We start from the raw sequence: 25,545 nt of genomic DNA, 5'->3' as shown, positions 1-25,545 counted from the left end.
TACCTGCCCTTCCGCCTACAAATAGCCTCCGTCGCGAAACCCCCAGTACCGAGAGCCACGATACGGAAAACCTTACTGAGACGTCGCCGCCGCCAATCCCATCTCGGGGGATTTTGGAGATCTCCTCCGGCACCCTGCCGGAGAGGGGATTAATCTCCCGGAGGACTCTTCACCGCCATGGTCGCCTCCGGAGTGATGAGTGAGTAGTTCACCCCTGGACTATGGGTCCATAGCAGTAGCTAGATGGTTGTCTTCTCCTCATTGTGCTTCATTGTTGGATCTTGTGAGCTGTCTAACATGATCAAGATCATCTATCTGTAATGCTATATGTTGTGTTTGTCGGGATCCGATGGATAGAGAATACTATGTTATGTTAATTATCAAGTTATTACCTATGTGTTGTTTAAGATCTTGCATGCTCTCCATTATTAGTAGAGGCTCTGGCCAAGTTTTCGCTATTAACTCCAAGAGGGAGTATTTATGCTCGATAGTGGGTTCATGTCTCCGTGAATCTGGGAGAGTGACAGAAACCCCTAAGGTTATGGATGTGCTGTTGCCACTAGGGATAAAACATTGATGCTATGTCCGAGGATGTAGTTATTGATTACATTACGCACCATACTTAATGCAATTGTCTGTTGTTTTGCAACATAATACTGGAAGGGGTTCGGACGATAACCTGAAGGTGGACTTTTTAGGCATAGATGCATGCTGGATAGCGGTCTATGTACTTTGTCGTAATGCCCAATTAAATCTCACTATATTTATCATGACATGTATGTGCATTGTTATGCCCTCTCTATTTGTCAATTGCCCGACTGTAATTTGTTCACCCAACATGCTTTTATCTTATGGGAGAGACACCTCTAGTGAACTGTGGACCCCGGTCCATTCTTTTATACTGAAATACAAATCTGCTGCAATACTTGTTCTTGCCTGTTTTCTGCAAACACTCATCGTCCACACAAGCCGGGTAATCCTTTGTTACAGCAAGCCGGTGAGATTGACAACCTCACTGTTTCGTTGGGGCAAAGTACTTTGGTTGTGTTGTGCAGGTTCCACGTTGGCGCCGGAATCTCTGGTGTTGCGCCGCACTACATCCCGCTGCCATCAACCTTCAACGTGCTTCTTGGCTCCTCCTGGTTCGATAAACCTTGGTTTCTTTCTGAGGGAAAACTTGCTGCTGTGCGCATCATACCTTCCTCTTGTGGTTCCCAACGAACGTGTGAGTTACACGCCATCAAGCCCCACCAACCGAACAAGACCGAATAGACCGAATTGAGTAACCTACCATCAATTTGTGCATAACCGATCATTCCATAGAAGCCCAATTGCGTTTGATGTTCCAAAAATTGTTCATTCAATGTATGACTTTGATCTTTGATGTACTAGCTTTTTCTGAATATAGCGTGAAGCCTGCATAATAGAACACATCGCTCGAAGTCTTAGCTACCCCTTTTAATCGCTCACGAGTGATGCACCTGTACCACGAGCGTCGCAGCCTACCAAATAGCATCCCTCCACGATTGGTGCTCATTTGTCGATTTCTTGCGCAGTTGATGCTTTTTGTGTCGATATGTCAATCACTATTTGCTTTCTTCGGTGATGCCTACTATTTGTTCAAGTGAGTAGGTTCATTCGATTTTAACCGAAAACCGAACCGAATTTATCGGTTAACCGAATCTTCGGTTTCCTAAATTTTCATGCCAATTTCGGTTACCATTTTTGGAAACCGAATTTGTTCAAAAACCGCAAAAACCGAACCGAAATTTCGGTTAAAACCGAATGCCCACCCTGAGGTGGTAGGGAGTTGTGCCGGCGGTAGGGAATCTCGATGGGGATGGGAGCCGCGCTAGCAGTGCACGGATGATTTTGAGTCAAGTGCGATGGTTTGATCGGGCGGCTACTAAACGGATGCTCGGTGGAGCAAACCAGCATCCGGAAAGGCCGGATGCTGGCTAGCCACGTCCTTGTTATGTTATTGCATCACGGAACTCCACAGAAATCAAAGAATATCGACACCTATTTTTACTACTCCCTCGGATATATAATAAGTATCGTGGTTCCAGTTTACCGGAGGGAGTATGCATTTTCTTCAGGCATAAATTTCTAAAATCGTAGAGCCAAGTTTACAGTACTTGATTTTAATTCAGTAGTACAGAAAAGATTACTTCTGACTAGGACATTGCATCATGTAAAATATCGCCAAGCCAGGCAAAATATTACGCGTATGTTTCAAGTTTCGATCAACTTGATATATTGATGATCATACATATCTTTGGTGTAGACCGAGCACACGCTGGAGAAGAGCGCAGGAGAAAGCAAAGCAAACTGCTTTGGGTCGATTTTGCGGATAGGTTCAGCTAGCACCTGTAGCCACAGTGTATGAGTTTGTCCACCAAAGCAACTGCCACGGTGACAAGTCGAAGGCCAGCGCGTACACGTCACAGACTCACAGGGCCACCATATATATAGTATACACGCGAGTTTCCTTTCACGTCGTGTAGCCGGACTCCATGAAGGAATGCTCGATCGCATCCGTTCTAGCTAGGTTAATTAGTTACCAACAAAGAGCCAGCAGAGCCGTCCATACCGAGTAGGCTATACCTATCTCGATCTCGATCTTGGAGGCAATCTTCGAGCCGTCCACACCGAGCTATGGCGAGCACGCCGGCGCCGGCGAAGCAGAGGAGGGGGACGGCCCTGCTCGCGCTTCCCTACGACGTCGTCGTCGACATTGTCGGCCTGGTCGCCGCCACCTCCACACACCCGTTCGCTGACCTCAGCAGCATAGCAGCCACGTACGTACGACTATGCACCAAGTTACCAGTGTTTCCTTGACTAGTATCTCGATATCATTATCACAAATAGTGGAGGATGTTTCGTCAGTAAATCATTGTCTGGAAAAGTATTTATAGAATATTTAATTCTTCTAGTTTGTACTTATATTATTATGAAAAATAGTAGTCACAGGTAAAGCCCGTCTTAACATCCTTGTTATATGGAGCGAGTATCATGTTACTTAACCTATATGCGTAACATTTTTTGCTTTGATTTATTGAAGTTAGAGGGATGTTTGATTTCATCTCTTTTGAATTGACAATAGATTGCCGAATCGATATAGACTAGGCTCATGTCGTTGTCGGATAGTTGCTTTCCCGGGTGAGCACATTCAATGCTAACTCTTCCGTAATGTACTAATATCAATTGCTCGCCCTTTTTTAAGAGTGTTGCTTTGATTTTCTGCAAAAGGAATGACTTGGTCGAGTTAGGTAAATAAGCAAACTACATTTGCTGCAGTAATCTATTACCGTTATCATACTCAGAAAGACTCGGTTTGCAGTTGGTGTGCTCGATCGTTTATGTTTATTTTTACAATCTCTTGTGTAACAATGATCACGGTGATTTGCAAATACAAGTCAAACAGATACCATGAGACTACTAGATGAACTTTTCTATAGATGCGAAAAAGAGTAAACTACATTTATGACTTTACTTATTTGGCAGTACTCGGATAACAGTATCATACTTTGCAGTTGGGAGCTTAATCTACAGCATTTACTTTTACAATCTCCTGTATAAAATCGATCACAGTGATCAGCGGAACCAGGTCAAACGAACACCATAATAGGTCAAGTAGATCCCACAAACATGTTGGACAAAAGGTATGAGAATAGTCCACCTCAATGCCATGCACACATTCGCACGTTGCCATGCCATCGTGATAATACCACAAATATATTTCAAGTACATGCTGAAAAAGAGTAAGCTAAAGCACAGACTAGAAAAATAGAAAAGCAAACAATATGGTGCACAAATATCTCATAGAGAATAATTATTTATTCAGAAATAGCATTCTACTCAACAAAGTATCATCTACGAACCTCTAAATTCTAACATCAGGCTATGATAAATTGAGATGTGCACACATTGGTGCACGTATACTCTCCAGAACATAGTTCAGAGGTCTCAAAACAGAAAGCACATTCATCGGCTCATCTTATGCTAGGGGACAGTAGTTCTAACTATCTCTCTACTGCTTGACGAAGTCCTTGAGCTTGTTCAGCCAGAAGAGGTACTCCCGGCTGTCCTTGTTGATCATGTACTCGTGCAGGAAGTTAGTGGTCAAGGGCGAGATTCCACGCAGCTCCAGGTACTTGTGGAACGCCCTCTGAAGGTTCTCGTCGAGGTCGCTGCACAAGACAGACCAAGTGGGGTACACGGCATCAGCAAAGCAATTCTTAATCAATCAGTAGTGTGTTCGGTTAATCAGGAAAGTGAAGACAGAGAAGTGTACAACCTCAAAAAGTTTGGTTATAGCATGAGCAAGTAGTTAGCTGGGAAATTAAAATGGCTAAGCCATGGTTTTGTGTTCTTACTTGAAATCGGGGCCCTCATATGCGATCAGCTCCTCATCATCGTTCGCTGCAGGCTGCTTCACGGACAGGGTGTCGATCAGGATCTCGTCAGGGTAAGCCGTGCAGGTGAACTCGAGGCTCGGGCCGTCGCTCTTGGAGACGGTTACTGTGAGGGGGATGGTGGACTTCGGGGCCTTCTCGCCATCTTCCTGATCATCGTCTTTCTCTTTGTCATCCTCGTCCTGGTCATGCTCCGCCTCGTCTCCGGTGACTAGGCTGGGCATGTAGACCAACACCTCGATCTTCTCGCCCTGGTAAGTTCTTGTGAGAGTGATCTCGTTGAGCCCCTTCTTGTCGGTGATTTTGAAAGGGAAGTTCTCTGGGATCTCCTCAACCTGTTTCACATGGAAAAAATGAGGTTCTGTACAACACTCATAAGATGAACAGGAAAGTTGCTCATAGTAATATCAGAAGTAAAATAGTAGTGTTTGCTCCAAGACAAGCATGCCAGAAACTAATTATTTTCCAACCCTCATGTTTCCCCTCTGTGTGCATCACTTAAGACTAAATCATGACAATTCATGGAATAGATACCAAGCAAAGACAGAGCAAGTTGCTTGAATTCCTTCATACCCTCATGTTCCCCCTCTGATAGAAGATTGTGCACCACTTATTTAGACTAAATCATACTAATTCATGGAATAGATACGAAGCCAAGAAAGAACAAGTTGATTGAATTACTCAACCTTCGGAAAGTACTTGAAGATTACATTACTGATTTCACACACCTTTAGACCCTATACCTTCTGTCCTACTACTCTAACGAAAACAGCTTGATTTCTCAATCAGGATTTAAAGAATAAGTAAAATCTTGCTTTTATGTTGGAACCCAACTCAAAGGAACAGGAAGTAACTAGACCACCGATTCATTGCCCCCACAAACTTGACTTAGTGTATGAGTTGACCGGTTCAGGAAAGCAACCAGTAACCCCTTATCATAACAGAGAAGGACATAAAACCATTCGGGGCAGTTTAACAATTCATCATTTTAAACAGCAGAACATAGATGGTTTGGTATGGCTAGCATGCGAGGTGTACAGTGAAAGGTAAAAAACATTCCACGCAAACATATCACTCAAACTGTACTAGCATAGAACCTTCTGAAATGAGTGGAAATGTGGAACGGTTGTGGAAAGCAACCAGCACACCTCATCATCTCATACAAAGAGATAAAAACCATGCAGCAAATTTAACAGTACATCAGTTTAAAAAGCAGAGTGCAGAAGCATGCAAGCTGTGAAGTCACAAGAAAAACGACATTTTAACTGCAAAAATTCAGTCCAGCCAAGCACATATACTGTAATATAACCTAAGCAGGATCAAAATAATAACAGCACCTCGGCTATGAACAGAGCCATACTACAGCAGCAAGACTACAATAAGATGTCACGACACCCAAAAGTAGAGAGTTCTCATGGCAGCAAAGGCAGATGCAAATCCTTATGCAAGACAATTGAATTACAAAAACTAATCACCCACCACTATAGTAATTCAGACGAACTCAGAATCATGCACAGTGAAGGTGGAATCTAGCGAGACAGCGATAAGAACTGCAACTAACACGGTCAGCATTGAACTAAACAAATAGAACATAACCTAACGTAGTGAGGTAAACCCCTGAAAAGGAAATCTACCGTGACCATGATAGGAATTTTGCAGTCAACATGGACGGCGAGAAACTGAAATAGCTAGGTAAGCCTGCAGATCATAGTACGAAAGACAACTCTAGACTTGGAACTACACTACCAATTGCAGCAGAAAGATATCGGCATGGCATGACAGGACTAACGAAATTCCTAAATCACCTAAAAAATCTTCCCTTTTTAATAGTGAATCACAAAAGGTAATTACCCATAAGAGGAACTGCAGTTAACATGGACAGCTAGGAACTGAAAAAGAAACGAACATAAACTAGATTAGCCAGAACAATCTTCAGATCGTGCTACCAGACTACTCCTAACTTCGAATTACACAACCAAGTGCAGCAGCATTGTAACATAGCTATGACCAGCGTAACGAGATTCCCAAATTACGTATGTACTACAAAAGTCCCTCATTTTTAGATGGGGAATATCGTATACGTGACCGTTTCCAACCCTAGAGCTGAAGGATAGCCCCAATCGACACCTCTGTGAATTAGTTCCCTTTGGAAGCACCCGTGAAACCCTACCCCCTCTAGCTCGAAACAGAACCCTTCCTCTGGCTGCCCTTCCCCTTGCGCCACCAGCTCATCGCCAGCTGACGATGCCGCCTCTCACCTCGCTGTTGTGCTCACTGGACGCCATTGTCACAGAATCAGGTTCCTCTAGACTCCCCATGCCATCAATATTAATACTGTTAGTACACTAGTTACTTAGAATTTTTTTAGTTGTTGAATCAGGTTCCTCTAGACTCCCCATGTCATCAATATTAATACTGTTAGTACACTAGTTACTTAGAAATTTTTTAGTTGTTACAGCTCGACTACATATTGACTAGTCTAGCACAAGTCACGACTAGTCTATGAGTCGGTACCCTTGCAACTCAGCGACTAGTAATTCTTGTATGCAAGAGAAGTGAATTACAAAAACTAATCACCCACCACTACAGTAGTTCATTCGAACTCAGTATCATGTACACTGAAAGTGAAATCTAGAGAGACTGTGATAAAAATTGCAATCAACACGGTCAGCAGTGAACTAAGACAAATACTAGAGCATAACCTAAATTGGTGCCCCTGAAAAAGAAATCTATGGTGACCATGATAGGAATTGCAGTCAACATGGACGGCGAGGTACTGAAATAAAGAGAATAACCTAAAAATAGCTAGGTAAGCCTGCAGATCATACTACGAAAGACAACTCTAGACTTGGAACTACACTAACAATTGCTGCAGGAAAATATGGGCATGACGACGACAGGACTAAAGAAATTCCTAAATCACCTAAAAAATCTTTCTTTTTGAATAGTGAATCACAAAAAGTAATTACCCATAAGAGGGAACTGCCGCTGCGGGCTAGACCCAATCGCTGCGGGTTTCTTTTAGATGGGGAATATCGTATACGTGACCATTTCCAGTCCTACCGCTGCGGGCTAGACCCAATCGACATCGCTGCGAATTAGCTCCCTCTGGAAGAATGTGACTGAAGCTACCGAGATGAAAACCGGGGACAGATCGGAACAGCAACGAATGTGTAGGATTGGGATGCGGGGAGGATTCGGCGGAACGCACCCGGTCCTGGTCGTCGCAGTCGTCGGCGAACTTGATCTCGGACTTGATGACGCGGAGGAGCTCGTCGTCGGAGCTGGGCCTCACCGCGGCGGCCGATGAGAAGGGCATCGGCCGCGCGGCGGCGGCGGCCAGGGGCCGGAGCAGGGCAGCGGCGCCGCGCGACGCGCGGAGGAGGGGCAGGGAGGAGGTGGCGGCGCGGCGGGCGGCGGCGAGGAGGGCCATGGCGACAGGCGGCGTCGGCGGTGGAGAGGGGTTCTTCAGGGTTTTGGTCGAAAATGGTGGTGCGTTGGGTACATGTCGGTCGGTTGGTATCTCCATCATCTGATTGGGCCCGAGCTACACATCTCGTGTTTCTTCACAAAATTCGAATTCAACATTTAGAGTTTCAAATAAATCTGGAAAAAAAATTAATGTACACAATGATGTACTACTCTACCGCTTGCAAATTTTCAGGATGAAATACGTTATATTAGAGGCTACAAAAAATGACAAATGTTGGAGGTTTCAAAATTTGTACTGTTAACAATTTCAGATCCATGGATTTGTGAATTTTACACAGCCCAAAACACTGAGTCCTTTGTATTGCTTTTTTTCACAATCGTAGGGTACATCATTGTCTACCTGTAGATTTTTTGTTCCTAATTTTTGAAACTATAAAAGACGTCCTCGACGAGCAGGCCTTCTATGCGGCGAAGAAGGCGGAGCACAAGGCGTAGAAGGACGCCATTCGGGCGCAAGAGCTGGATCGAGGCGCAGTACGCCGGCCCGCAGACCATCGACGACGTTGATTACCAGTGGGCCAATTTGGTCTTGACCGAGCCATCAGACTCGTCGAAATCGAACTTCGATTTCCCCGATTTTTAGATTAGTTTTTATCGTAGTTTAATTTGTTGCAATGTGTCTGTTGAATTACGTACTTGTTTTCTATTTAAAATCTACTTTCAGCACTATATTTGATCCTATTTTTAGTCATATGTGTGGACAATCTAGTTTCTGGCGCTGTATTTTAGCACGTCTGATAAATCATTGTTTCCGCGCGCTACTTTTTTACGCGTTCGGAAAATCTCGAGCTGTGCACACGCCCAGAAAAGCCAAAATTAGCTTTGTATAAAAAATTTAGCGGGCCGAACTGCGTGTGTTGGAGATGCTTTTATTGTTGAGCGCATTGTCTGGCTTAGTCATTCTCGTGGCGAACTAAACAAGCAAGAGCAAGAGCAGACATCAGTGATAACTATAAGCACAAGGGTTAGCTTCGAAGTAACCTACACGGTGCGATCTTTACATAGTGAGCACAGAGGCACAACAGGAGCAGGTCAAACAGTGAGCAAGGCACCCTAAAGTAGTTCCAACTATTAATCTCTATGTCTACCATCTTACTGCCACTAAATACCTAGCTACAAAACAGGATGTTAAATCAGCAGGCACGCAAGCAGGTGTACCACCATGCGCGCTAGCCTACAAGATGATACTCGGAGTTCATCTTATGCAGAGGATGATAGCATCAATCTTTCTTGAGGAAACTGTGCAGCTTCGTCAGAAACACGAGATTATTCCGCGTGTCCTTGCTTGCTGTCTTCGGCAAGACGCGCCTGTCTTTGCTGATCATGTACTCGTGCAACAGCTTTGTGGCCGTAGGCGTGATACCGCGCAGCTCCAGATACTTATGGAACGTCTCCTGCAGGTTCTTATCCAGCTCACTGCACGCACCAACAACCAAAGAACAGTTAGCAAGCAGTTAATCCAAGTTTTTGGCTTTACAGAAATCAAATTGTCCAAGGGTGCTAGGTTTAGTCGGCTGCTCTACTTACTGGAAATCAGGGCCCTCGTCGTATGTGACTGCATCGCCTTCGTCAGCCCCTAGTGACTTCCGCCTCATGGACAAGCTCTCAATGACGATATCATCAGGATTAGCAGTGCAGGTGAATACCAGGCCTGAGCCATCACCCTTGGAGACAGTGACCCTGACAGGTAGGCTGTATTTTTCTGGGGGTGCATTGCCTTCATCTTCCTGATTCTCCTTCAAAGATGACAGCAGACCCTCATTGTCCTTCCCATCCTGGTCAAGTTTGGGCGTGGAAACCAAGACCTCAATCGTCTCGCCCTTTAAACTTCTTGTAAGAGTAAGCTCAGTAAGCCCCTCATTTTCGCTGATTTCAAAAGGGAAGTCACTCGAATTCTCCTCAACCTGTTTCAAGATGAGCAAAAGTAGAGTCAGAGAGTACAACAACGACTACAAAAGGTCGGAGCTTGAGGCATTAAGTCTCCAACCAGAGGCACTACGTTGCCTTGCTCCCATACACATTCAGAGCAAAAAGGTGAAAAAAGGACTTGTGTGATGCGTGAAGATGACAGTTCAAAAACAAGGCCAAAATTTGCGAAACACTAGCACTCTGCCTTCTTCTCCCTTTGTTTTCATGTCCCTCTTCTCCTCGATCCCTTCCCTTCCCCCTCAACTCCCCTAGTGCCACCGCAGGTCTCATCATTTATCCGCCTCTATGGCTGCCTCCCATCCCACAGAACCAGTGCTACACTGGACGAAGGGAAGAGTGGCCACGCTTCTATGGCTGCTTCCCACCCCACATCACCAGCACTGAACGCCGAGCCTGGGGAATAGTGGACACGCAAGGGCCAGCAAAATCCACCACCAACATTGCCATCTCTGTAGCCGCCACAGCCCCACCCACTCTGTCCCAACATCAGGGCAACCACACAGAAACCACACAAAGTGGGGAAGCAGCAGACTGGGACTTGCTATTACTGAAAACAGTCGCATGCCCGATATGGCCAGTGAAATTACTGCGGAAATTGATTAGTAAATGAGTATTCTATAATGATTATGGTGAAGCATGAAAATCAGCGCTATAGCTATTATGTGATGATGTACTGTTATGTTCTCCTAAATATACGTGCTTCCCATACGTGGTCCCCTTTTACCATGCTTTTACAAGCACATAAACTGCAGCCCAATTCGCAAGCTCAGCACCTTTGCCATGAGTGCTCTTTCACAGTGGGAGTCCGGGACTCAGTGCTCGCTTCATTCAACCTTCCGGTACCCACGGCGGCCATGACAGCAGGCAGAGATTTCGATGGATGGTGGCTTGAGTACATCGCCGCTGTCACGAAGATAAAGAAAAGAACCGCGAGCGGGATCATCATATACATCACATGGGGACCCCAAACTCCCCATGTGATGTATATGATGATCCCGCTCGCGGTTCTTTTCTTTACATACATGTAACGCGCACAAATGGGGAGTTGAGGATGTGGCGCGCCTTGTGCGCGATGAGATTGAGCAGTGGGCCTATGCCTGTTCAGGCTAGAGCTTTTTTACCCCTTGCGGGGGGTTTTGCCGGTTTGGGCCTCTTTTCTTTTATCTAATCTCCTTTGAGATCCCCACGTAATATTTGCTTTCCAATCAATCGAATGGCATAGCGCCTGCCTTTAACCCTCAAAAACTGCAGAAGATATGCATATAGTGAAGTTCATGTATTGAATGCAGCTTTTTTGGTCACGTGCAAGCTACTATTTCCAGACATGGTTGCTCCCCTGTTCTATGCGGTTCTTTAGGTAGTCATATTTCGATAGTATTCATTTCTTTTTCCAGTTACACTCTGTGGTTGCCAGTAATAGCTAAAAAAGAATCTCTTGATGATGCAAAGTTGTATGTTAATGAAGGATCTTAAATGTCGGACTGGTGCCTAAAGGTTTACCCTGTACAATGCCAATACATTAATAGGTTTGCTTTTGTCTAAGCAAAAACAAGGCGTGCATGGAGTGAATGCAGTCAAGACTAATGTTTAAGAAAAAATGCAGCTATGCATGCTTCTCAGGTCTCACTTGTATTATTTGACCAAGATGAAATTTGAGCCCAGTGTTCTAGTTTATAGGTTGGGTCAAGATTGCTTCTCTTTATATTAGTGTTGACAAGATGGTGATGACAACATGGAGCTAAAACTCTACACTGTTTGGTGTCACAGGTGCAGGAGGAATGGAAATCTATACTAGCAAGATGGAAGAATCGCATTATTCGCATGTGGTTAATCTATAGGCAAGGACCAATCCGATACTAGCGCAATTTCGCCTAGAAATCGTCCGTCCCTCGAGTAGCAGGGGGCAGATTGTGGGGTGCACGTACCAGGCCGCGGTGCTGGGAGCGTATGACGTTGTCGATGACGCGGAGGATCTCGCCGTCGTGGGTGGCGGCGCGCGCGGAGTCGGCCTTGTCGCGGACGGAGCCGCCGGAGTGGTTCTTGTCGGCCTGGGCGGAGGCCGATATGTCGCGGAGGCAGGCGACGAAGGCCTTGTACTCCGCCTTGGAGGAGAAGCGCGCTGCTGGGGCGGGAGTGGGCCGGAGGAGCGGCGCGGCTGCGGGGCGGAGGAGAGCGGCGGCGCGGCGGGCGGCGTGCAGGGCCATGGCGCGGCGGCGGTCGACCGAGGTTTAGGCGAGTTCGATTCGAGGGCTGCGTCTCTAGTCTAGTCTAGACAAAAAAGAAAGGCTGAGCCTATATGGGACCCGACACGACCTGCGTCCGAGTCGAACTATCTTTCCGGTAGGAATACGGGGCGTAGAAAAGGAGAATACGTACATACATACAGGAAACTGTATAAACGTGTGTTCGTTCAAGATTGATCGGGAGCAATACAGGGAACGATCGATCAATACGTGTGCGCCTATAAACGATTCTAGCTCACCCACTTGATTGAGTAGCGTTTTCTTTTCTTTTCGTTTTTCCTCCTACTACCGACTTTGGATTATCCAAACTAACTATAGATCGCTACAAGGATTTTTCTTTCTTTTACCGAATGGTGTTCTTTTTTTTATATGTCCCCAAATGGAATTAACTTCTACTACTGATACGACATACATGCTCGTTTCCCCACCTCGGAGGTTTGTCTGACGAGGACAAAAAATGGGGCAACAATGATTTGGTTCATCACACGCCGGAAATTTTTATTTTCATTTTTTGCTACAAGGTGTCCGGCGAGATTGGTTTAGCTGCAATAGCACGCAATTTTTGCTACGAGATCTGCGTCCGACAGATCTTTTTTTTTTTCCTTCAGGGAAGCAAAGGCGGGTCTTTTTTTGCTCCGACAAAGGGAAATCAAAATTTTGGCAAAAATCAGACAAGTGTCATCATGTGGAGTCGGAGGCTGGGAGAAAATTAGCCTACAAAGGATTGTCAGCGCTTTCCTACAAAAATGTTCGAATTTTCGATATGACCTACCGTAATTACTTACCCAACTGCCAAGTGCACTTGCTTGACTTTGTAATTTACACAAATCCTCGAGCTCAAAAGATTACCTTAGCAATTCAAAATTTTGCCACGGCTACCACCCCTATTTTCTGGACTTTCACAGCACGCATCATCAGAAAATATTAATAAAACACCTCTCAAGCACATTTTTTCACATAGCTTCTGGACTGGAGCATTACGATGATGCCAACCCGACACGAATATTACAACAAATGAACCATTTTTTCACATAGAAGAAGCTGCTAGACAGCCAGACCAAACCACATGGCCTGGCCTCGTTGTCCTCAGTTGGTTTAGATACATTCAAATTTTAGCAAAGTTAAGACTTCCTTTTATAGACAGAGGGAGTAGTATATTACAACGATTCCAAACATAGACCAATAACCAGCGCAGCACAGCCCGACAAGGACGCCCGAATGAATGTTCCAGTTTGACAAAGTACTCACACTTAGCAACAGTGTACTGCTGTAATTTGAGTCAAAGCACACAGGGACCATTAAATTCGGAAATCAAACCATTTGAACTATTGATGCTTAGTTGCTTTGCTTCTTCCAATTAATTAACCTCAAATCTTGAACTGATCTAATCTATGAGTAAACTAGTACTGACAACGAACAAGTGTACCGACAACGAACAAATATGCTTGCAGATGTACCATCATTTCACGTTCAGGAAAACCACACCGCCATGCTTACCCGTATCTCACAGCCACACGAGCACTCGAACTTGAGGGCCTACTGGGCCAGTATGTAGAACGTGTGCCTCGTCTTCCCATCCTCCAGCACAAAGGTCGGGAGCCGCCGTACATCCACCAAGCCACATAGCAGTGTCGATTCTTGTGGGCTCAGGTCTGAAAGAAAATTCACGGCAACTTCACTGTCAACCTCAAATTGAAGTTCGGAGTGACAACAAATATGATGGGAAGAAAATGTGATAGTAAGAGGTGAATTGGACAGAAACAAGTATAGTGCTTGCATAGCACAACACCCAGGTTGCACCATGGTTTTAACAAGGTACTCCAAAAAAGAAGATACTGGTATTTTTGCAGCAAGGTTGGCTCCTTGAGTTAACTAACCGCTAGAGCTTGTGCTGGTCTACTCTATGGAAGAAACTAGTCCTCCTGGGTAACGCACGGACAGCACATACATGCGTGTGCTGATATCAAACCGTCTAAATGTATTTTCTTTCAACTGAACCAACAGGCATCAATCTAGAAATTTACGTATCACATACATGGACAACCAAAAGGTTAAAAATTATCTACGCACTGATATTGAGTTTCTAGCACACACGGACTGCAATTCCCAAATCAGAGGCCAGCTCCAGTCAAATCGAGATCGGCAAAATTATTTACTGGTTCGTTCTAGGTAATACAGAAAGAGACACATGGAGAGAGAGGGAGGGAGGGAGAGAAAAGAGGAGAGGAGAGGCGCCTCACCGGCCACACGGGGGCGGACTTTTGTTCCCGGCGAGGTCGTGGGAAGAGACCGCCTGGACGCATCACGTCGGAGAACTGCCGCGGCGGAACAGCCTAGTGGAGGACGCCGGGAATGAGGGATCCCCGTGGCGCGAGGTGCGCGTGGAGGACGACGGCAGCCAAAGCCCTCCATGGCCTCCGTCGTCGCCGGCGTGCAGCGGCAGCCGCCCTCGGCCACGCGCGTGACGCAGGCTTGCGAGATCGACGGATCCGCGCGCGGCGTGCACGCAGGCACGCTTGCGCCGGCGAAGGGGCCGGCCGCGCCGCCGTGGTTAGTTGGCGACCGGCGCCGCCTCTGTCGCGGTCGCGGGAGATGCAAAGGGGCAAATTAATTAAGGTCACATCCCGTGAACCAGGAAAAAAATTAATTGTCACTAGAAAATTTGGTACGAATCGGTCGAATTTAATTTGTGCCTAAAATGTAGGAGAATTTACCAAGTGAGCAAAAAACAATCGGGAATTAACTTTGGAGTCGAAATTATAGGGGATCCAGGTTGACGGTTATTCTCCTACCCAAGCAACTACTAGCATGTCTGTAGGAAAGTAATACGGAGATTAATTAGGGGTGCAGATATTTGGGGAATTAAACGTCTCTCCTACTTCCTCCTTTCCGATTTAATGGACTCCTTTCCGATTTATCTAGACAAAAAGATTTAAACGTCTCTCCTACTTCTTTTTTTCTAGTGAGATCTCTTTCACGTGACAAATTGAAGGGTTAGCTTGCATAATAAGGACAACTAAAAAAGGCAAACTCTTGGCAGTTTAAAAAAGACATAGTCATAGTATACTCCACTTAGTGGCAATTTAAGAATAATATGCACTTGCTACTCACTGGAGTCGGTACTCTATCATGAATCTAGCAAATAAATACACATACCTATATATCTTAGACCTACTTAAAAATAGAGATGTATTTGCTTGCACTTGTATTATGCACATCATCTATGCTACACCTTCCATCCTGAAAATGGCGTCTGCTAGATAAGCATCTATTTGGACATGTTTCACTTTGTAGATTTTAGGTGTGCGGCGCTGATAGTGGAGCCAAGCAACCGGTGTCGAAATGCATGGCTCGTCCGAGGAGGGTGGGCTTGGAGGTTGGTCTTCAATCGGTGGTAGTGTGAGGGCGGAAGATGGTTCATTTGATGGGACATGGGAGGCCCCTTCCCGCGCCTTGAAGGAGCATACACGCATCCATCGAGGCTAGTAGTTCTCGGCTGTGGTCTCCTCGTAGTCATTCGTGTGTGGCTATCAAATGACACCGCCATAAGGTACTCCCAATATATCCACATCATTAGGCAACCTTGAGGCGACATCTCTAGTGTGAACGTGCTCGCTTCATCGCCGTCCCCACCCCATCACACCCTCCGCATGACCAAAGTAGGCGATGGAGTAGAAAATTTTGATATCCCATGCTGATTATCATTTTGTTTATTATTTAGTTGAAATGTATTCTTCTAGAAGAAAACTAATTAAATTTCTCTGATTTCAGTTGGCCAGTCTAGGTACAAAGTTGCTTAGTTAGTGGGCCCTAGATGCTTCTATCTATATCACTTACTAAGCTAGCCAGCTTCAAATTTGATGTCTAAGTTAGGCTTGCAGCTACAGAATACAAACGAGCTAGTCAGGCTCCTTCCCAACCTGGTCGAGTTCTACGCACTGTAACACTCAGCAACATGCATGTATTATCTCATCTCCTTAGCTAACATGTGTGATTTAACTAACAAGAAATTCCATCCACCTGAATATAGCTAGGTACTAGCACTTTTATTTTATGCGGAACGGGTGTTGGCTGGGTTGTTGATGCTTCTCTGATGGAAGGTGGGTGGCGTCGACGGTGTCATAGGCAGTGAGCAAGGGACTAGCCATCCGTCGCTGAAGGAGGAGCCTAGTTCTGAATGATACTCCCCCCACGGCCTAACCCTCTCCACCCTCATGCGGTGGTGCGCTGAGCTGCACCGGGGTGCCCGACACCTTTAGTGGTATCGGAGCTTAAGCCTAAATAAGAAATAAATTTTCTAAATAATGTGGGTTTAATTGATCAGGTAATCCACGGACTTCTATGCCTTTTAGGTCAAACGGGTTAGGTTATGGCCAACGGGCATGCATAGTTTGTTGGAATGAGGCATATCGCGCCCATGCGTGTGCCCTGGGGTGGGAATCAACGCTATGTGTGGGGTTTTTCCATCGTGGCCACGAAAAACCCGTTTTCCATTTTCCGAGTGCTGAAACTGTTTTTTTTAAGCAAGTACATGGGGCGCGAACTAGGCTTGTGGTAAACCCGTGCACGACGATAGAAGAACACATACACAATGCGCTTCACACACTCGCCCCACGCGCTAGCTCTCCGGGAAGTCGTAGGATCCTCCACCGACTCCCGCCGATGTCGCTGGTTGAACTATGCATCCACTTTTCCATGCCCTGATTTTCTTGAAAAATCATTTTTAGCTCCGGAACATGTCATTTTATGTGCCCATCTTTTACGGTTTTGCGCGCCTCCCAACAGGAGAACCGGGACGTCCGGTGCATCACATTATGAGCACAACTAATTAAAAAACACATATAAATGTGAGACCTTTGGGAGGTACCAAGTTGCAAGGAAAAAAATTCAAACTTGGAATAAGACAGTCATTCCCGAAAAACATTGAAGAAATGAGTTATCACATAGAGTTCTATGGCTTTTAGGTCAAATGGGTTAGGTTATGGCCAACAGGCATTCATAGTTTGTCGGAACGAGGCCATATCGCGCACATGTGTGTGCCTTGGAATGGGAATCAACACTATGTGTGGGGGTTTTTCCATCGTGGCCACAAAAACCCGTTTTCCATTTTCCAAGTGCCGAAATGTTTTTTTGTGTGAAGCAGGTCATGGGGCGCGAACTAGGGTTGAGGGAAACCCGCGCACAACTATAGAAGAACACATATGCAAGGCGCTCCACACACCCGCCCCACGCGCTAGCTCTTCGAGAAGCCGTAGGATCCTCCACCGTCTCCAGCCGATGTCGCTGGTTGAAATACGCGTCCACTTTTCCATGCCCTGATTTTCTTGAAAAATCATTTTTAGCTTCGAAACGTGTCATTTTATGTGCCCATCTTTTTCGGTTTCGCGATCCTCCGAACAGGAGCACCGCTACGCTCGAAGCGGTGAAATGGGATGTCCGGTGCATCCCTTTCCGAGCACAGCTAATTAAAAGTAGAATCATAAAAATGTGAGACCTTTGCGAGGCGTCATTTTATGTGACGCAGTTGCAAGGGAAAAATTCAAACTTAGAGCACGATAGTTATTCTCGAAAAACATTTACAAAATGAGCTATCAGCTACGGAGTTCTATGGCTTCTAGGTCAAACACGCAAGGTTATGGCTAATGGGCATGCATAGTTTACCGGAACGAGCAATGTCTCACACATGTGTGTACCCTGGGATGGGAATCAACAATGTATGTGGGGGGTTTTCCATCGTGGCCATTAAAAAACCTATTTTCCATTTTGTGAAGAAGGTGGCGCAAACTAGACCCATGCACAATGATATAAGAATGCATACACAACGCGTTTCACACGCCCGCCCCGCGTGCTAGCTCTCTGGGAAGCCGTAGGACCCCCCTCCCCCGCCCTCTCCTGCCGATGCCGCTGGAAACGGGCCAGATTTGAACTACGCGTCCAATTTCCCCGCCCCTGATTTTCTGGAAAAATCATGTTTAGCTCTGGAATGGGTCATTTTATGGGTCCATCTTTTTCGGTTTCGCGCACCTCACGTCCGGTGCATCCCATTCCGAGCACAACTAATTCAAAAAAAAATCAGAAAAGTGTGAGACCTTAACGGGGCGTCATTTTAAGTGACCCGGCTGCGAGGGAAAAAATCAAACTTGGAAAACAACAGTGATAATGGAAAAACATTCATGAAATGAGCTATCACCTATAGAGTTCTGTCTTTTAGGTCAAACGGGCTAGGTTAAGGCCAACGGGCATTCATAGTTTTCCGGAACGAGGCCATATCACACACATGTGTGTGCCCATGGACGGGAATCAATTTTGTGTGCCGGATTTTGATATCGTGGACACATAAAACCCGTTTTCCATTTTTGAAGTGCCGAAATGGTTTTTTTTTGTGAAGCAGGTACATGGACGCGAGAGTTGAGGGAAACCCATGCATAACGATAGCAGAACGCCTACGCAACGCGTTCTACACACCCGCGCCATGCGCTAGCTCTCTGGGAAGGCGTAGGATCTCCCGGCGTCTCCTGCCAATGTCGTTAGAAACGGACCGGATTTGAACTACGGACCCACTTTTCCATGCCCCTGATTTTTTTGGAAAATCAGTTTTTAGATCCGGAACATGTGATTTTGAATGCCCATCCTTTTCGATTTCGCGTGCCTCCCAACAGGTGCACCGACGCGATCGTCGCGGTGAAACAGGACGTCCCGTGCGTCCCATTTTGAGCACAACTAATTGAAAAAAATATCAGAAAAATGTGAGACCTTCACAAGGCGTCATTCTATGTGACCCAGTTGCAAGGTAAAAAATCTAACTTGGAATCAGGAAGTTATTCAAGAAAAACATTCATGAAATGAGCTATCACCTACAGAGTTCTATGGCTTTTAGGTCAAACGGGCTAGGTTATGGCCAACATGCATGGATAGTTTGTCGGAACGAGGCCATATCGCGCACGTGTGTGTGTGCCGTGGGACGGGAACCAACGTTGTGCACGAGGTTTTGCATTGTGGCCAAGGAAAACCCTTTTTCCAATTTTGAGTGCCGAAACGGTTTTTTTGTGAAGCAGGTGCATGGACGCGAACTAGGGTTGAGGGAAACCCATGCCCAATGATAGAAAAACGAATATGCAATGTGTTCCACACACCCACCATGTGCGCTAGCTCTCTGGGAAGACATAGGATCCATCGTCTCGTGCTGATGCCGTTGGAAACGTGCAAGATTTGAACTACGCGCCCACTTTTCCCCACCCCTGATTTTCTGGAAAAATCATGTTTAGCTCTGGAACGGTTCATTTTATGTTCCCATCTTTTCGCGCGCCTCCCAACAGGTTAACCGCCGCGCTCGACGCGGCGAAACGGGGCGTCCGGTGCATCCCATTTTGAGCACAACTAATTTTAAAAAATCATAAAAATGTGAGACCTTCGGGAGGCGTCATTTTATGTTACCCAGATGCGAGGAAAAAAATCAAACTTGGAATACAACAGTAATTCCAGAAAAACAATCATGAAATGAGCTATCACCTACGGAGTTCTATGTCTTTCAGGTCAAACGGGCTAGGTTAAGGCCAACGGGCATTCATAGTTTGCCGGAACGAGGCCATATCACCCCACATGTGTGTACCCATGGATGGGAATCAATGTTGTGTGCCGGATTTTGATATCGTGGCCACAGAAAACCCACTTTCCATTTTCCAAGTGCCGAAACGGGTTTTTTTGTGAAGCAGGTACATGGACGCGAACTAGAGTTGAGGGAAACCCATGCACAACGATAGAAGAACGCCTACGCAACGCGTTCCACACACCCACCCCATGCGCTAGCTCTCTGGGAAGGCGTAGGATCTCCCGGCGTCTCCTGCCAATGTCGTTAGAAACGGACCGGATTTGAACTACGGACCCACTTTTCCATGCCCCTGATTTTTTTGGAAAATCAGTTTTTAGATCCGGAACATGTGATTTTGAATGCCCATCCTTTTCGATTTCGCACGCCTCCCAACAGGTGCACCGCCGCGCTCGTCGCGGTGAAACAGGACGTCCCGTGCGTCCCATTTTGAGCACAACTAATTGAAAAAAAATATCGGAAAAATGTGAGACCTTCACAAGGCATCATTCTATGTGACCTAGTTGCAAGGTAAAAAATCTGACTTGGAATCAGGAAGTTATTCAAGAAAAACATTCACGAAGTGAGCTATCACCTACAGAGTTCTATGGCTTTTAGGTCAAACGGGCTAGGTTATGGCCAACATGCATGGATAGTTTGTCAGAACGAGGCCATATCGCGCACGTGTGTGTGCCGTGGGATGGGAATCAACGTTGTGCACGGGGTTTTGCATCATGGCCACGGAAAACCCGTTTTCCATTTTTGAGTGCCGAAATGGTTTTTTTTGTGAAGCAGGTACATGGACGCGAACTAGGGTCACCTGAAATTCATGCACAATGATAGCAGAACGAATATGCAACGCCTTACACACACCCGCCCTGCGCTCTAGCTCTCTGGGAAGACGTGGGATCCACCGTCGTCTCGTGCTGATGTCGTTGGAAACGTGCAAGATTTGAACTACGCGCCCACTTTTCTCCGGGCCTGATTTTCTGGAAAAATCATGTTTAGCTCTAGAACGGGTCATTTTATGTGCCCATCTTTTCTTGCGCCTCCCAACAGGTTAACCGCCGTGCTCAACGCGGCGAAACGGGGCGTCCGGTGCATCCCATTTTGAGCACAACTAATTTTTAAAAATCAAAAAATGTGAGACCTTCGCGAGGCGTCATTTTATGTTACCCAGATGCGGAGAAAAAAATCAAACTTGGAATACAACAGTTATTCTGAAAAAACAATCATGAAATGAGCTATCACCTACAGAGTTCTATGTCTTTTGGGTCAAACGGGTTAGGTTACGGCCAACGGGCATGTATAATTTGTCGGAACGAGGCCATATCGCGCACATGCATGTGCCCTAGGATGAGAATCAACGTTGTGTCCGGGGTTTTGATGTCGTGGCCACGGAAAACCCGTTTTCCATTTTTCGAGTGCTGAAACGTTTTTTTGTGAACCAGGTACACGGGGTGCGAACTAGGTTTGAGGGAAACCCATGCACAATGATAGAAGAATGCCTACGCAACACGTTCCACACATCCGCCGCGCACGTAGGTCTCCGGTAAGTCGTAGGATCCCCTGCTGTCTCCCGCCGATGCAACTAGAAACTTGCCAGATTTGAACTACTCGCCCACTTTTCCATGCCCCTCATTTTCTAGAAAAATAATTTTTAGCTCCAGAACATGTGATTTTAAATGCCCGTCCTCTTCGGCATCGCACGCCTCGCAACAGGTGCACCGCCGTGCTCGACGTGGCGAAATGGGACGTCTCGTGCGTCCCGTTTTGAGCACAACTAGTTGAAAAAAAATTAGAAAAATGTGAGACCTTCGCGAGGCGTCATTCTATGTGACCCAGCTGCGAGCAAAAAGATGTAACTTGGAATCAGGAAGTTATTCAAGAAAAACATTCACGAAATGAGCTATCACCTAAAGAATTATATGGCTTTTAGGTCAAACGGGCTAGGTTATGGCCAACATGCATGGATTTTTTGTCGGAAAGAGGCCATATCACGCACGTGTGTGTGCCCTCGGACGGGAATCAACATTGTGCACGGGGTGTTGCATCGTGGCCACGGAAAACCCGTTTTCCATTTTTCGAGTGTCGAAACAATTTTTTTGTGAAGCAGGTACATGGGCACGAACTAGGGTTGAGGAAAACCCATGCACAATGACAGAAGAACGTAAACGCAACGCGTTCCACACACCCGTCCCACGTGCTAGCTCTCCAGGAAGCCGTAGGATCCACCGTCATCTCGTGTTGATGCCGTTGAAAACGGGCAAGATTTGAACTACGCGCCCAATTTTCCCCGCCCCTGATTTACGAGAAAAATCATTTTTAGCTACGGAATGGGTCATTTTATGTGCCCATCTTTTTCGGTTTCGCGCGCCTCCCAACAGGTTAACCGCTACACTCGATGCGGCGAAACAGAATGTCCCGTTTATCCCATTTTGAGCACAACTATTTTAAAAAAATAAGAAAAATGTGAGACCTTCGTGAGGCGTGATTTTATGTTACCCATATGCGAGAAAAAAATCAAACTTGGAATACAACAGTTATTCCCGAAGAACAATCATGAAATGAGCTATCACCTAGAGTTCTATGTCTTTTAGGTCAAACGGGCTAGGTTACGGCCAACGGGCATGTATAATTTGTCAGAACGAGGCCATATCGCGCACATGCATGTGCCCTGGGATGGGAATCAATGTTGTGTCCGGGGTTTTGACGTCGCGGCCACGGAAAACCCGTTTTTCATTGTCCGAGTGCCAAAACGTTTTTGTTTGTGAACTAGGTACACGGTGGTGCAAACTAGGGTTGAGGGAAACCCATGCAAAACGACACAAAAACATCTACGCAACGTGTTCCACACACCCGCCCCGCACACTAGCTCTCCGGGAAGCTGTAGGATCCCCTGCCGTCTCCTGCCGATGCCGCTAGAATGGGCCGGATTTGAACTATGCGCCCACTTTTCCATGCCCCTGATTTTCTGGAAAAATAATTTTTATCTCCGGAACATGTGATTTTAAATGTCGATCCTTTTTCGGTTTAGCGCGCCTCCCAATATGTGCACCGCCACGCTCGACGCGGCGAAACGGGACATCCCGTGCGTCCCATTTTGAGCACAACTAATTGAAAAAAAAAAAATCAGAAAAATGTGAGACTTTCAGAAGGCGTCATTCTATTTGACCCAGTTGCAAGGTAAAAAAATCTAACTTGGAATCAGGAAGTTATTCAAGAAAAACATTCACGAAACATTCATAGACCGACACAGGTTGATCCAAAGGTAGCACATCCTCCAGCCCAACCCGGCCCAGGAAAGGTGGGGCCATCAGTTGACATGCACGTCGATCACGCCCTTAGTTTAACGAGTGGGTTTGTCCCGGAAATGGGTGGAGGAGGCGGATCACAGACATTCACCGCCGGCGAACTCCGCAACACCCTCTTCAGGAACTGCCCCAACACCGTGGGAGGGGACTCGTCGCGGCGGAACAGGACCTCGCCAAGTTCTTGCCCTCAGGTTCATCAAGACGCAAACTCCCATTGGCCAAGATGACCACAACCTTGATGAGGATCGATGGCGGCACAACATTATCCAGGGAGGTGCCACAATATCTACCGCCAACATTTCCGTCGGAGAACACGCCATGCTTTCCACGTGCACCTACGGCCTGCAATCACCGGCAACAACATCAACCATAGCTGCGCTATTTGCGGAACGAGCTTCCCAGAAACGCGACGCCGGCGTGGGAAAACGGATATCCGACTAGAAAGCCTCCTTGAGCTCCTCGTTTTTCCTCCTTCCACTCCTCACCACAGTGGACCACCCTAGCTCCGAACCGGGAACATCGAGAACCTCTAGTGCGGAATCAAACGGAACCTCGAAAGAACACGAATCGCCGTCCGACGCCCCACCCTCGTTCTCCCTGAGACTGGAGAATCGTGATCCACTAGAGGGGGAGCAGAAGACGCACTCCAGCGAGATACATCAAGAGAGACCACCTCGAGCTAGGAGTGAGACGACGACTGCGGCTAGGGCCTCCGGCCATCGATCATCTCCTGATCCCTTCACAATAGTTGCCAACCTTAAAAAATGGGGAGAATTTCAACTTTCCGGCCTATATGCCCAAACTGATTCATTAGTTTAAAGTAGATTTGTTCCCAAACTGATTCATTAGTCCTTGCATACATTTACATATGGGACATAGAGCGAAGAGCATGTACATACGTAGCTAATTAATCATATTCGAACGTACCCACCTGGTAGTTGCAGGCATGCGTTTAATCATATGATCCATCTTGCAGCCGGATGGAAAGATAAAGCCCACACGATGATCTCTCCGTGATTAACTCAACAAGGCAATTAAAGAATATCAGAATCAATTAAGCCTATGCAAGTCAATTGCTCCGGCCCCGCGTCTGCCGTGGCCTCTTTCCTTCCTTCTCCCGAGAACCCAGCGGCAACATGTCCTCAATCCGGCGAGGCGGCGATCCAATGGCTACTGCTTCACCTCGCACTCGTTACGCGGATCGGGCTCCCATCCGTCGTCTCTCCGGATTCCCCGTTGTTCCTTCCTTCTCGCAGCTTCCCGCGATGGCGCTCTATAAATCCCCCCATTCCTCAAGTGTTGCCTCATTCCTTCTCCACAGACCTCACGGCTTCCACAGATCTCATGTAGTACTGGTCATACGTTTTCCGGCGATACAGTCCGGCAAAGGCCGGAATACATAGCCGTGCAGGACATGGTGAGGAAAGGCGATGCTGGTGGATAAGACGCAGGCATGCTGCCTAAGAACTTTGTTTTTCTTGATCTAATTCTTGAGTATATCTGCCTTTCCTCGCTGCCGTCGGCCACTTGTTAATCAGTGGTACGTTTGTTGTTCCTTCTTGGTATCTGATCTTCAGTTGTCGGTCTCTTTCTGCATCATCGTTTCAGTGAATTTTTCTAAGTTGGATCTTGAGGTTCAGCTAGCTAGGTAGATAGGAGATGACAGAGATATTCTGAATGGATCGAGCTTCATAAGGCCGGCATCAATATATAGGTCTAGGAACAAGTGGAGAATTGCGTATGTTTTAAGAATAGATTTTATTTGGTTTACTAGCAGTACAAGTTTTGATCTCTGTAATAAAATTCTAGGAACATATTCACTCCCCAAATTCTGTGGCACAAACGTTGCAGCATGCCAAACCATTGTATTGGCCCGGCACTTCTGGTTTGTGATTCGGTTTTTATTCTGTATACACGTACGGTTACAGCTTGTGTCTCCTAAACATCTCTGAACCTGGTTGTCTTCTTCAGAAAAAACCCGCGTTGTTGGGCCAAGGTCCACTCATTCTCTGCTACTTGTCGCAGAACAACACCCTCCGCCGCCGCTCCTCACCTCGCCGGCGTACCCTCCACAGCCACCTCGTCTCCCCCCAACTCCGATACTTCAGCCCCTCCTCCCATCTGCCCCTGTTCCTCCCCCACTCGCCTCACCCGCATCAGGTCGATCTGCCCAAGACTCGCTGAGGGGAGGCGCGGCGCCGTCCAGGAGCCATGGCATCACACCCTGCTTGCTATTTGGGCGCCGCCGAATTCGCCTGGCCGCGTCACTCGTATGGCCGAGGCGGTTTTGTCCGTCTATCTTCACGGTGCCGACCACGAGGACGCACCGGCGGCTGTGACGTGAGCCATGGAGGTCCTTCCTCCATGGCAGCTGTGAGGATTGAGTTTTCCTGAGCCAACGGAGTTTCCCGGCCATGGAGAACGGTCTTCTCATGTAGATGCAGTTGCAGTTGACGGCCAGCACAGTATTACTCTGAACCTGCCCAAGTCTTCTATGGACGCACTACTAGGTTTATGTGAGCTAGATGCGCAGGTGATGTTTTTGATTGGTGGCTAATGACTAG

The 25,545-nt window shown here is 46.6% G+C and overlaps 2 protein-coding genes across 2 annotated transcripts; both read right to left on the bottom strand.

The window, feature by feature from the left end:
* Positions 1 to 3,988: 3,988 nt before the first annotated feature.
* On the bottom strand, positions 3,989 to 7,862 carry LOC127325596 (uncharacterized protein At2g39795, mitochondrial-like). The gene is made up of 3 exons (XM_051352373.2): positions 7,630 to 7,862; positions 4,380 to 4,753; positions 3,989 to 4,193 (listed from the first exon to the last, which is right to left on the bottom strand). The coding sequence occupies exons 1-3, from the start codon at positions 7,849 to 7,851 to the stop codon at positions 4,034 to 4,036; spliced, it is 756 nt and encodes a 251-aa protein (XP_051208333.1). The 5' UTR covers positions 7,852 to 7,862; the 3' UTR covers positions 3,989 to 4,033.
* A 999-nt stretch (positions 7,863 to 8,861) lies between these two features.
* Positions 8,862 to 12,088, bottom strand: LOC139837466 (uncharacterized protein At2g39795, mitochondrial-like). The gene is made up of 3 exons (XM_071826902.1): positions 11,765 to 12,088; positions 9,438 to 9,814; positions 8,862 to 9,326 (listed from the first exon to the last, which is right to left on the bottom strand). The coding sequence occupies exons 1-3, from the start codon at positions 12,041 to 12,043 to the stop codon at positions 9,131 to 9,133; spliced, it is 852 nt and encodes a 283-aa protein (XP_071683003.1). The 5' UTR covers positions 12,044 to 12,088; the 3' UTR covers positions 8,862 to 9,130.
* Between the last annotated feature and the right edge of the window lie 13,457 nt (positions 12,089 to 25,545).

This window comes from Lolium perenne, chromosome 3 (genome assembly GCF_019359855.2).
Source record: "Lolium perenne isolate Kyuss_39 chromosome 3, Kyuss_2.0, whole genome shotgun sequence".
Taxonomy (NCBI): Eukaryota; Viridiplantae; Streptophyta; class Magnoliopsida; order Poales; family Poaceae; genus Lolium; species Lolium perenne.
This window is presented reverse-complemented; position numbering and strand designations above follow the sequence as displayed.

Bases quoted from the DNA above. Each gene is read 5' to 3' on its own strand.
- LOC127325596 (XM_051352373.2), bottom strand. From the start codon at position 7,851: ATGGCCCTCCTCGCCGCCGCCCGCCGCGCCGCCACCTCCTCCCTGCCC. The intron at 4,754-7,629 runs GTGCGTTCCGCC...CATGTGAAACAG, and splicing joins ACTGCGACGACCAGGACCGG to GTTGAGGAGATCCCAGAGAA. The intron at 4,194-4,379 runs GTAAGAACACAA...TGTCTTGTGCAG, and splicing joins TATGAGGGCCCCGATTTCAA to CGACCTCGACGAGAACCTTC.
- LOC139837466 (XM_071826902.1), bottom strand. From the start codon at position 12,043: ATGGCCCTGCACGCCGCCCGCCGCGCCGCCGCTCTCCTCCGCCCCGCA. The intron at 9,815-11,764 runs GTACGTGCACCC...ATCTTGAAACAG, and splicing joins GCTCCCAGCACCGCGGCCTG to GTTGAGGAGAATTCGAGTGA. The intron at 9,327-9,437 runs GTAAGTAGAGCA...TGGTGCGTGCAG, and splicing joins GACGAGGGCCCTGATTTCCA to TGAGCTGGATAAGAACCTGC.